The 13,981-nt window shown below is 38.0% G+C and overlaps 1 protein-coding gene across 4 annotated transcripts in view; it reads right to left on the bottom strand.

Annotated features, from left to right (window-relative positions):
- The window catches only part of LOC126190762 (poly(A) polymerase type 3), a 175,000-nt gene that overhangs the window by 90,799 nt on the left and 70,220 nt on the right, over positions 1-13,981 (bottom strand). For all 4 annotated transcript variants that reach the window (XM_049931280.1, XM_049931282.1, XM_049931279.1 and 1 more), the window contains 2 exons: positions 11,730-11,941; positions 10,202-10,407 (listed from right to left, as the gene is read on the bottom strand). In XM_049931280.1, the coding sequence (XP_049787237.1) occupies positions 10,202-10,407; positions 11,730-11,941 (418 nt within the window). The remainder of the gene's footprint in view (positions 1-10,201; positions 10,408-11,729; positions 11,942-13,981) is intronic.

Here is a 13,981-nt window from a genome sequence, read left to right as displayed (position 1 = left end):
GGCACTATTAAGATCCATAGTTTGCTTACAACGGATCACTAACGGATTTGTTTCATGAACACTTCAACTTTTTGCAGACACAAAATGCATAGTGAACTGATGTTTGGAATTCTCTTTGAAGTTCAGTCATTTAGGATGATTAGGTCAATGTGTTAAGAAACACATTTATACAAGTTATAGGGCTATTACATTTCATATACAATAAACAGATTCCTGATAACCATACAACATGGGAAAATAAGAAGCAACTTCTTTTCACAAATCCTATACTAATCACGAACATGAATACTATCATTACATCAAGTCATAAAAGATAACCAGAAGTTACAGAAGGATATTCATGATATTAACAATAGCTATTCGCATATGAAAACAAAATCGCAGAATACACTAAGCTATAACTGACTAAAAAATGCTCGATTACCTATGAAAAAACAGAATGTGTGCCAAAAATGCACAAACTTAATTGAGAAAGCTGCAGCAGAAATCAAATGTGTGTGTGAAACAACACAAGAAACAGACAGAATCTATAACTTGAAATAGTGAACAAGCAAGTAAGCAATGGCAAAACACAAACACAAGCAGTACATAAAAAGATATTTTATCATGCACATTGACAGAAATAACATACACACCATTTCATATTTATAGATAATCAGACACACAATATGTGGCAACATGAAACAAAATTTTAAAAATATAGGAACAGGTTTGACAACAGAGTACTACTCACCACGTGAAAGAACAACAGTGCAGCAGATAATACACATAAAAAAAAGGGGTCAACTGCTCTTACTCAATTACTGAACTTGCCTTCTTATAACAACATGTGCCCCCCTCCCCCCCCCCCCCTCCCCGATTCGTGTCATCACTTGCCCACTATTCATTTCATATGTTATGTGATTGATAGTCTGTTTACATATATGTAAAACTACCAGCATCCTTGTCTGGAATTTTATATTTCTATATTTAAGCTAGATGAAAATATTCAAGGAAATTAACAATATGAAGCTTACTATTATCAAGGCACTTGTCCTAAAAGATTACCTAAAACAAGTATTTCTTTCACATCTGTCTAACAATCAAGAATTGGCCACTATTAATTCTTTGTTATCTCAAAAGCAAAATAATATTTGGGCATTGTTCTTCAACACACAAATAATCCGCTTTGCCTACATAATGTGCTAACATTCCTTTAGAAGGTTGCGAATTACGGAATGCCCATGTGAGTGGTTCATGAGGAAGCAGCAACACATACAATTAGAATAAAGTCACTATGAGAAAATGGAAATTTCCTTTTCTTCCTTCACTCTTAAGGGTGAGCCTAACAAAATCTTTACAATCACACTTGGGGCCCCACTATGAACTTAGGAATACCCTGCTGCATCAAATATTGTTGCGTCATGTTTCACTTTGCAGGAAATGCTCTTTCAGCTCATTAATCACATGTGTTCTGTTGAGGCAACCTGTCCTTGTAGGAATCTTCAAAATAAATAGTAAGAAATATAAACTGAATGAGCAGGTAAGAAAATGTTGGCACACTCGCTTACAAAAAGATGTCAGTGAAACCTCTGAGAGACTGCTGCCACTAAAGCCCTAGATGTGTGTGCAGTTTCACAACTCATTACATTCAAATGCCAAATTGTAATTATCACAATCCTTGATTTCAGTCAAAGCTATTGAGTAACAATATCAGCGTATGCATTCGTAACTATGACATATATGTACAGCCAAAAATCAAACAATGGAAAATCCAGGATGGAACGTAACAATATTATGAAAAGGAAAGTTGATTCTCTCCATATAGAGGAGATGCTGAGTCACAGATAGGCACAACAAAAAGACTGTCACGGAGAAAGCTTTCGGCCATTAAGGCCTTCGTCAACAACAACACACACACACACACACACACACACACACACACACACACACACACACACACACAAATGCAACTCTCACAAACACAGCTGCAGTCTCAGGCAACTGAAACCAACTGCCTGAGACTGCAGTCGTGTGTGTGTGTGTGTGTGTGTGTGTGTGGGGGGGGGGGGGGGGGGGGGGGGGAGGCACGCACGCGTGTCATCATCTACTGTTGACGAAGGCTTTAATGGTCGAAAGCTTTATTTGTGACAGTCTTCTTGTTGTGCCTATCTGCACTCAGCATCTTGGCTATACTTGTACAGCCTGTATTTAAAAAGTGTGGATTTTGACATGTAATGTACAACTTTTCTTGATCAGAAGTATTTTGGATTACTGAATGAAGACTGACCTGAAAACCATGTCTCATTATTTGGTTCCATTATCCCATATAAATGATGATCAAACAATATTATTCAGACACAATGAACACTGAAGTTCTGTGAAAAGAAGGAATACAGTATCTTTCAAAAACCTTAAAGGACGAAACCTGTTAGAAGTTAACATTTGTTGTGATCAAGATGGTTTTTAAATAATTGTATGACAACAAAGATCGCTGTTCTCCAAGAAAGTTATATAAACCTAAAAACGTTCTTGTTTACTCCTAGTACTACCAGCCTATATTGCCAAAGTTTTTCCAAAGGAGTCAGGTATAAGGTAATAATTATTTTTTTCTACAGCGTTTCTATAGTGCGCACAAAATGCCATGGCCGTTAAATGTGCAGACGGCAGGGAAAGTATGGGGAGAGCGGTAGTGGTGGAAGTTACAGGCAGGCACTCTAGGGGAACTGCCATTCTGAACTGAAGCCCATGCTCACATTTTCTGTCAATAGTAAGTGGGAACCCTCCACACCCACATTTGCATGGTAGCCATTCAAAATGATCTATTGCCACCTCTGATTTGGTTAGTATCTGAAAAGAATTTTGGCAAAAATGCAGTGATTTATTTTCGCCTGGCTTGTTAACCATTTGTAACTTTCAGAGAAGCATCACGAGTGGGTAATTTTGAGTAAAACCTACACATTTCTCTGGTTGCCACATTAAGATTTGCCTCTTTTACCGAAACAAGGTCAGTTCATGCACAAAATCCTGCACTGGCAACAATATTGAAATTGTGAGTGGCTATAGAGGCAGCATGGGACAATATTTCTGCAAAAGATTTCCAACGATTCATCAAGTCCATGCCACATAAGTGCTGCACTACCCTAGGCAAATAGAGGTCCAAATAAATATTAGGAGGTATCTCATGACTTTTGTCATCTTAGTGTATGTCTACTCAAGGTATTAAATATGGAATAGCAAGTATATTACAGTCTGTATTTTGCTGCTGATCTAAAACCAAATGCAATGACAAAACAGACCTTAACACAGTGCACCTCATGCAGTTCCTGAAAGCATCAGTGTTTTAGCATGAACATATTTTCTTGGACAGAGCTATACATGAGGATGTGTCATGTTACAAATTCTTATATATGATTTTAGGAGTTAAAATCACTCCACCAAATAGCAGAAGTGTTCAGTCGTCAAAAGGTACAGACAAAAGAGAAAGGAAACTTACTAGCTTCCAGAATAAATTCTTTGTCGAGATAGAGAGTACACACACACACACACACACACACACACACACACACCTATGTCTCAATGTTGGGACTGCATCTTGGCGGATGGACTAGAGTGAGGCGGAGGTTATGTCTGGTGGAGTGGGTAGTGGGACAAAGAGGTGGGAGGCAGGAAGAGAGAATGGGGGCATGTAGCTAGTGGCTAGGATGTAGGCAGCAGGTTTGCTGGCTAGGAATGTGGGGGTTGGAATGGTAGGTGCATGGACTAGGCATGTGATGCATAGGTGCCAGTGGAGTGCAGACCATGATAAAGGTGACGTGTATCAGGAGGGGGTGAAATGACAAAGGGGATCCTGTTTGGTGAGTGGTGTGGGTACAGTGGGTTAATAGAGATTCGAGCCAGGAGGATTATGGAACTGAAGGATGTTTTTCAATTATAACTGCCATCTGCGTAGTTTGGAAAAGGTGGTGGTGGAAGAGGGAGGGATCGATAAGGACTGACTGGTGACACAGTCATTGAAATCCAGCATGTTGTACTCAGCTGATGTTGTGGTACTGGGTGGTCAACTATGTTCTTGTCCATAACTTGGCGGTGGTCATTCATTCTGATGGACAGCTGGTCGCTTGATATACCAACAAAAATGCTGTGTAGTGACCGAAGCTATTTTCACGGGTAGCCCTGCCTCTAATGGGGCATAACAAACCTGTGACAGGATTCGTTTAGGAATTGCTGTATCAGTGGATTGGCGAGGTCTCGTATCTGGGTCTTCCACATGGATATGATCCCTGTGGCAAGGGGTTGGGAGTGGGAGTAGCATAGGAATGGACCAGAAAGTTGTATACGTTGGGTGGAGATGATGTGTAAGTTGGGTGGGTGACTGAATATCACTTCAGGAGGGTAGGGAGGACCTCCTGTGGGATGTGTCACTTCTGAGCATGATGATAGACAATGAAAGCCCTAGCGAAGGATGATATGGTTCAGTTTTTCCAGTCCAGGAGTATGTTGGGTGATGAGGTGGCACTCCTTTGTAGCTTATTCTTGGAGATGATGGGAGGATTAGGAGTGTGCCAGGACAGAATTTGGGAAATCTGTTTGTGGACTAGGTTTGGGGAGGGAGGGGGGTAGTGCTTGTCTGTAAACTAGGCTGTATGGGAGCGATTTCTTGGTGTAGGAATAATGACAGGTACTGCAGGAAGTTAGTGGGTTTAACACAGACAGTGGTGAGGACAGAGCCATCACAGAGGTGAACATTAATGTCCAGGAATGTAACACAGCTGAGGAGGACCAGATGAAGCAGTTGGGAGAGAAGGTGTTGAGGCTGTGGATGAATGAGGATGGGGTGCCTTTTGATCCTAAGTCCAGGTAATGAAGAGATCACCAATGAACCTAAATCAAACAAGAGTTTTTGGGAGGCTAGGAAGGTTTCCTCTAGATGGCCCACAAAAGGTTTGCTTAGGAGGGTGCTATGTAGGTGCCCATGGCTGTATGCAGGTTTGTTTATATATCGGTACCTTCCCCTCAAAGGATAATCAGTTGCTCTTATACATAATGGGCTTAATAGAAGAAGAATGATACAAGAAGAATAAACCAAATTTTATAAATCTGGTCTACACCGTGTCAATTTTGATAAAACCTGACATATGTAGAAGCCAAATGGAAAATAAATGTGAAAGAAGCTTAACTGTTCCTATACTCTGCCAAACTGTCCTCCAGATCCTGGTGAGGTGATGTGGAGCACCTGCCTATAGGGTCCACTTCGGGGTACACACTGAACATTTAGCATCGAGTTTCAAGTTCGTTTGGATGTGGTAAAGGTATCTGGCAGCTGCAGGGTTGATTAGCGATTGTGTAAACCAAACACATCAAGTATTATATCGACAAATGACAGCAAAAATTTCCTGAGAATATAATTCCTTCTACGGACAGTCAAGAGACAGAAAAAGTGGCTCAATGTGGCACTTACCCCAGCACTACCAGTAAACATGGTATGTAAAAGATGGAGCGTAAGGGGTGTAGGACAAAGACAGAGTGTACCCTGGCAATGAAGTATGCTCAGTCTTTGTCTGCACGGAACACATCAAGCACCCGCCCTTTTACTTGCACACTGTTACAACAAAAGGTACAACAGTGCACACTCAGCTATTCCCTATGTTGCATGAAAGCCCCAAAAGGTCTAAAATTAACTTCTCATGCAAATTATGCACTGAGTTTTAGAGGAAACATTGGGCTCTGATGTAACATTCACCTTGCTACATAGAACTATCATTCTCACAAACTTTGATTGTATGGTTCTATGTTAGCTTGCTTGCTAAAGCATCTGTATTTCTCAAGTCACTCATAGAAGCAACACAATCAACATGTTCCTTTAAATTAACTGATGTTGTAAACAGGTCTGTGTCTTATTCATCTCACTTCCTACCATCCCTAACATGAGAGAAAAGATCAATACCATCCCAAACACATACTACTCTTCCCCCAGTTATTATCCTATTGTATATGGTTTCTGTTTCAAACATAATAAAAATATCCTGTCATACCAAACAAATTCTTAATTAATGATTTTTAAGAGTGTTAATAAAGACTTATTAAAATAAAAAATATTACAAATTAATTTTTTGGGGGCAAAAAATGAAAAATTAGATACTGTTTATCTGGACTGTGGTTATATGTTTATATCACATATATGGTCTCACACTGACTAGCATTGTAAAAACATGGAAAACAATAATTTTCATGGCATCGCACACACACAAGCACACACACACGCACGCACGCACGCACGCACGCACGCACGCACGCACAGTACAAATGCCTGCATTCACTCAGTTTTCCCCTCAACTCAAATGCAATTTCCATTAAAATAGTAATTAGATACATAAAAATTAGTATATATTTTATGAATAGTAGATTTAAATGACATAGATATTCTAATTTGGGGAGGGGGGGGAGAACACAATATAATGACTGAAATGAGATACTGAGACACTAATCACCAATCTTTTCCCTATCTTTCTGTATTTTACACTTAACAAAATTTCTTGTACAACACACATATTTGTTTAAGAACATGAGTTGGCTGGGAACTGAACTGGGACCACCCACATGACAGCCAAGCATTTTACAATACAACCACACAGCCCATCAACAAATTACACTTACTTTAATGGATTAAAGGTGCTCCAAAAACCTCAAACTCAATTTTCTTGAGAATTTTTGAGAGTCGTATAGAACTGCTTTGGGAAATTGATATCTGAGGTCTGAATTTCATATACCATAACTACAAAAATCCAACTGCTATGTAGTCTTCTTGCTAAGTCCTAAACTGCATTATTTGGTTTTTCTCGAGGTTTAGTCATTTAGACGAAATCTGCTAACTGAGTTTATGATATAAGTGAATAATACTGAATTATAGATAAATCATTTACATAAAAGTGGTAAGGAATTCATCGAGAATTGTACCTTGTGGGACTCCATTGTGGAACTGATTTCCACTGCGAGAAATGCTTTGTTGTTGTTTGATGCTACACTGAATCTTTGTTTTCAGTTAGAGAGATATTACATGAACCACACCAAAGCATTCTCTGATCTGTGTTTCTAATTTATGGAACATTAGATTATGGTTCAGGTTACTGAATATCTTTGTAGGGTTGCAGAAAATTCCTTGGACATTTTTGATTTATACAAAGAGTACCAGTAGCTAATGTTCTTCACAAAATCATTTATTATTTGTATACTTGTTTTGTTTTTCTGAAAGCAACATTGATTTTTTTTTGTTACAATGACACTGTACTATTATACCTGTTAAGCAACTTTTCAGAACACTTAAGAATATAGGAATAATGGAGATCCAATGGTAATTATGGTCTCAAGTCCTCTTTTGAACCTTCTTTTATATAGTGGTTTCATCTCTGCACATTTTTCTGAATATCTGGGAAACATCTTACATCTAAGAGGGTATGTTATTTCTTTAGAAACTGCTTTTACTTCTGTAGCAGGTGCTCTATACATCACCCCCCCCCCCCCCGCCTTTTTCCTATTTTTTCAGCATAGTATTGGTTTTCCTTTACTTTTTGACAAAATTTGCTTAAACCTGCCTAAATATTATTTTTCTTGCAGGTCTAAACAATGAAATTGTACTTTGACAGAGTAACCAAACACATCAAGTACTGATTCAGAAACTGTTTTAATAAATTGATTGAACTGTTCTGGTATTCAAGTATCACTTACAATAGTTTTGTTTGATGACTTAAATTTTGGGAACTTCTCGGCTATTAGCAGTAATATCTAACTCAGATTTAATAAGTCACACCACCTTTGAGTCCTGGCAATGTTTCAGGATGGAATTTTCATTTTTCATTTTATCCTTTGTTGCAATTTTTTAGAATAGTTTTCTAAGTATTAAAGAATTCAACATAGCTAGTAAAATCAGAATTTTTATTGCATTTTAGTTCATTGCGAAATTTTATTTCTGTGGTAATCTAGTTTATAATTTTTTTTTAAGGAATATTGTGAGTGGACATTTTTTTCTGTAGAAAGTTAAGCCAATTTTCTGAGTATGAAATAGTTTGCTGTATTGAGCAGTTTCTCATTCAGCATATGACCAAAATAGGCCAAATTTTCTATGCTTAAGTGCCTTCTTTTGTAGGTATTTCTGATGTTGGGTTCATTTATTTCTGGCACTTCATTACATAGGGCATACGGGTCTGAAATTCCTAAATCTGGACACAGCCTGTATTCACCATCAAATTTTGATTTGTGACACTTCTGCGTTTTTAGTTGCTGTATTCTCATTTTTCCTACTGAAAACTCAGACATTTACTTTACTCCCTATTTTCTGACCAAGTCAATGAATTCCGCTCATTCACAAGGTTCACTTCTTGTACCTGTCTAAAGCTTGGCAGCTATCTAACCTTTCTTCTTACTGCCTTCTTTTAGGTTTTATATGACACTCTGAAGTTTTTACCTAGACAATCAAGGACATTTCCCTATCTGGAATTTTATGTAAGGGTATCATTATGATACTCACTGTTTCTAATTCACACGGCATCTTTCAAACGTGCATTCTTTCATTATAAATTTAAAATTGTTTCTAACTGTGGAGCTGAGGGTTTATTATTATTATTATTATTATCATCATCATCATCATCATCATCATCATCATGTCTGCTTGTGTCTGTATATGTGTGGATGGATGTGTGTGTGTGTGTGTGTGTGTGTGTGTGTGTGTGTGTGTGTGTGTGTGGGTGGGTGGGTGCGCGCGCGCGAGTGTATACCTGTCCTTTTTTCCCCCTAAGGTAAGTCTTTCCGCTCCCGGGATTGGAATGACTCCTTACCCTCTCCCTTAAAACCCACATCCTTTCATCTTTCCCTCTCCTTCTTCCCTCTTTCCTGCCGAAGCAACCGTGGGTTGTGAAAGCTCGAAATTTTGTGTGTGTGTGTGTGTGGGGGGGGGGTTGTTTTTTTTTGTGCCTATCTACCAGCGCTTTGATTGTGTGGCATTAATGGCCGGGAGGCCCCATCTGAGGAAGTGTGACTGCTGACTGCAAGTCTTATTTCGGGTGGTTGCAAATTGGATGACTTGCGTGCTGGTGATGATGACATGATGATCTCCAACCTGGCTGGGAATCAAACCCAGGCCCACTGCATGGTAGGCAAACACATTACCACTCAGCTAAGCAGGAGGATTCAATTCCCGTAAATTACATGCCAGTAGTTTGTGGGCACAGACTTGGTGTGTGACAGCATTCCAGATGTGTACCATCGGGTAGCGAAGACTACAAAGTGAGTTCATATTATGCTCTTCAAACCACAATAGCATTATTCTAACATGGCAGTGATGTCACCTCTGTCAGTGAAGACAGCAGGAAGGGGTGCAGGTGATATGCAGTTATGATCATACAGTTAACAGCTACCATGGTGCCTTTGGTAACTAACATAGCTCCAATGGAATCCAGCTCAATGTCACTTGGAGCTTAACACTCCTGCATCCCTGGCAGTGTGCATCTTTTGAGCAGCTGTTTACCAGAATGATGGTGTATCCCGAAATGACCACTGACATGGTGTAAAAAGAAATGTGATTCATCTGACCATGTGACATGTTTCCCTTGATTGAGTGTTCAGTCTTGAAGATGGTGTACCCACTGCTATAGTAACTTACCATACTGTTTTGTCCACATGGGAACACACAGAGGTTGCCTGCTGCAGAGACCCATGTCCAAAAATGTGCACTGAACAGTGTGCTCTGAAAACACTTATGCCTGCACCATCGCTGTACTCTGTTGTTAATGGATTTCTCTACTTGTGGCGCATATAATCACAAGGATCCCTCATTATCTCTGCTTTTCTTACACAGTGAACCTCAACCTCACTTTTACACTTTGTGAGAGACTTGAAAAAATGGTGTAAAATGCAGGAAAACATAAAATGTGGGAAATAATGTTTTAAGAAGTAAAAGTTACATATAGTATCTTCCTTTGCATTTTTGCACTTTATGTATGATATATGTATGTAATAGGGATCAAAATACTTGTCAAGAGGCTTGTTTATTATCTAATAATAGTTTGTTATCTAATAAAAACCACTAATGTAACTGGAACTACCTACTGTCTGGGAAGTAGAAACATTTGACTCAATTTCATACATCATAGTCAACTTCCACTATCAGCGCATTACTGGAATAGAAATATTTCAATAAATATATAATCTGTATGTATAATATTCTTACTTGTATTTGGAGAAAAAATTAGGAGGCTCGAATAATTTGTTCCAAGTGCATTTTCCAACCATTATGTCTTCCGTTATTGCTAGGCCCTGTTTAAATTCTTCTTGCATTATTGTTCTGGTTGATATAGATACATTGAAAGTAGAATTTTGTTGTGGATATGCTGGTGTGATAATAGGCATCAAATGATATCTATCTGCAGCATTTATCTGAAAAATAATTTATAAGATACATAAAATATGACATATGAACAAAATATTTTGTTCAATAATGGTATTGAAGGCAAGAAGAGTAAGTACTTCCACTAGAAATAAAAACTCACAGTGCAGATACAATAATCTTAAGTTTGGACAATCAAACAATAGAACATTCAGGATGGAATGTAACAATATTCTGCAACTCACCCACACATGATCACAGTCTGTGGCAGCTGAAGCCACAGACTGGTTCATGTGTGCGTCCTCTATTTTTGACAAAGGCCTCATTGGCCGAAAGCTTATTTTGTGACAGTCTTTTTGCTGTGCCTTTCTGCAACCCAGCATCTCCGCTACATGGTGAATAGCAACTATCCTTTTCCAAAATATGGTTAAGTTTGCACAACGTCACTCATCTTTGTCACATGGTCAGGAGAGTAATTAACAGATATCTGCTGGTTTCTAAACACTGACCAAACAGATGTTTCTGAAAGTATATATCCTGAGAAATGGACAACATGAAGACGAAATTTAAAAAGCAAGAAAACCCTAGAAGAAGTAGCATCTGAAATGCAATGTAATGGGGGATGTTACTATACAAAATCAAAATAGCAACAGCGCTGAGTTAAACTTGCCATTGCATGCAGTGAAAATGAGCAGCTCGCTGGCAGGAGAAAAAGGCAAATGAACATTTTGTAAGGCACACAAAACAATGAGATTAGCAAAAGATATGGGAAAACATAGCAAAAGTCAAAACCAGAAGAAAACTTAATGACTACGACTAAATGAATTTTCTTTTGATATCTCATTACATTAGTAGATTTTTAATGCCAAGTCTAACGATGGCAATTCACGCTGTGGAAATTTCTGTGTGTGATAAGGTACAATCAGAATTATGGAGATGACAACAATACATAAACCAGAAATATATCCAATACTAAGGAATATTAGTACACTGACTGCACAATAAAATGGGATAGAAGCAATGTAGAAAAGCACTTAACAATATAATTACTTCACACACATTTTTCTCAATTATTTGCCCAGTTATCATCAGTCTTTTCAACTAAATGTCCTCCTCAATCCAATTCTACTTTCCCTCTCTATAAAGAAATAACAATATGTTCCCACTAATAAGGCTTAAATTTTCTTTCCATTCAAAGTATATCTCCTCCTTTTTACTTCAGATCAGCTTAAAGTGAGAATTTCAAGTTTACAATTCTAGAATCTACAAAGGTATACAGCAGCATAAAATAAATTTTCAAGACAACTGTACAACAAACCATGAACTAATCTTTTTTTTTGTACAATAATCTTACAATGAATCTTTAGCTTACCCTTGGATCCCACACAGGGAATCCCAAGTTAACAGTGTCCGGTGGTTTCAGCAAGACGGGTTGGGGCCACTTCCACTGAGAAAAAACGAGGAAGAACTTGTGCACCAAGGTCGCAGCGACGGCATTTGGATACAGCTGGCAAGTTCGTGCAACTAGCATTGCCCATGAGACACCTCCAAGATATCCCAGTGCATTGCTGTAAATCCCATGCTCTGGATACAAGCAATTACATGAATAGTCATTTCATAACCAATTGCAATACATGGCAATGAATTTATGCAGTAAACAAACATATTGGACAAATATGGTACAAATAACAGCTTCCCTAAATGCTGGTGCAAAACTAGTGTCTTGTATGCTTAAAAAATAACAATATCAAAACATTTTTTGAGAAGTATGCAGTCCACAAAATAAGTACTTAATAAAGTTTCAACTTAATTCAAACTTTTTTCGTCCTGCATACAAGAAATTACAGAAAAAGTTTCATCAGACCAAGCAACTAAAACAATTATAACAGAAACAATTTATTCTGGCAGCATGAAATACAGCAAATATAAACAGCTCTGAGTTAGTAATCTCATTCATAACCCACATAAGAAACTGTAAAGACAGTGAACACACACACTGTAATTGTGTTGTAACGAAATTGCTACCAGCAGGTAGTAACATGTCTTAATGCATCAGTGTTAACATGATAAAACATTCACACTTTTTCGTCACATTAGAAGCGGGTAGCAAAAATACATGCAAAACACATAAATACTATAAAAACAAATGAAGAAACAAAACCGTTTTTTAATGAATGAATGAATGTCAGAGGCAACATTATGGAAAAAAGACTCATAGGTAATTTAATTGTTTAAATTTAAATGAACAAATTCATATGATTTTATGAGGTTACCAGACAATTTTCAGTTTTCCCAAGTCAGATGGTGCATACCATCCAAAGCATTTCATTAATGGAAAAACTGACAGTTGTGATGTACAGGATGTTTCAAAAAGAATGACCCAATTTCAAACTTCTATATTTACTGACAAAAACATATTACAATCTCGGAATTGACTGCAAAATACTCAAAAATATTTTTAACATTTTGGCTATGCTATTACAAATGCTGTATGTGTCCACCAGCATCAGCACAAACAACATCCAAATGATAGCTAAATTCGTCATAAACTTGACACACTGTATTTGGTTTTACACATCAGTTACGGCAGTTGTTAATCTGTTCTTCACTACTTCTACGCCATGAGGTAAAGGGGAGGGGAGATGAACACACTTTTCTTCACATCCCCACAAAAAATAAATCAGATGGGGTCATATCTGGCAATTTTGGAGACAAAGAATGCAGGGCAGTGTCTCTGGGTCCTGTGCGCACTATTCAGTGTTGAGGCAGAATGTTATTGAGAAACTGACATAAACCGTTCTGCCAGTGTGGTGGAGCTCCATCCTGTTGAAAAATGAAATCAATGGAGTTCTGAACTTGTAGAAAAAGCCAATTCTGCAACATTTCAAGATAGCTCACTAAAGTCACTGTGTTTCCCTTTGTGAGGTGGATCTGGGCTCTAACTTTTGCATAATCACCCTGTGTCTTCAAATTGGCAATACAACAATGAATGCTTTCAGGTGCAGGCAGATCTATGCCAAAACTGACGAAAAGCTGAACACCATCTTACTTCTGACTGATTGCAAACTGAGAAGGCACACTGACTGACATCTAATGGTGATTTTCTGAAACTCTAGGCCACACTTATTCAAATGACATACATTTCCTTGCTGACATATCTCATGTTTCGTAATTATTACTGTCCAAAATCAAGTCATTCTTTTTGAAACATCCTGTACAATTTGGTGACCATAAAGGTTCTGTATTAAGGACCTTAATGCAAAACACTGAATAGTTATTATTAACATTTTTCTTTCTCTGTTTTTCAAAGCTGCAAGACCTAAGTAGTCACAGCAATGTTTAAATGCTGCCTGTTTCTTATAACTGCAGTGAACTTAAGATATTAATGAACTCTGCATTATGCCAGTGTTAAGCTCATACGTTGTACATTTCAATGCTTTTAAAGGCAATATGAATGTTAGTGATTCTCTAGAAATAATCCTCTCCATGATAAACAACTACACATGCGCAACAAACTGTTTTCAAGATGGTCCTCTCCTTTATTCCACTGAGCTAGAAATATAGGCACCATGTGGTTCATTCTCCAAGTACATCATAACAGAGCTCCTACCTTTGATCATTGCT

Source organism: Schistocerca cancellata, chromosome 6, assembly GCF_023864275.1.
Source record: "Schistocerca cancellata isolate TAMUIC-IGC-003103 chromosome 6, iqSchCanc2.1, whole genome shotgun sequence".
NCBI classification, from domain to species: domain Eukaryota; kingdom Metazoa; phylum Arthropoda; class Insecta; order Orthoptera; family Acrididae; genus Schistocerca; species Schistocerca cancellata.
The sequence above is the reverse complement of the archived record's forward strand: the minus strand, read 5'-3'. Positions and strand labels throughout refer to the sequence as shown.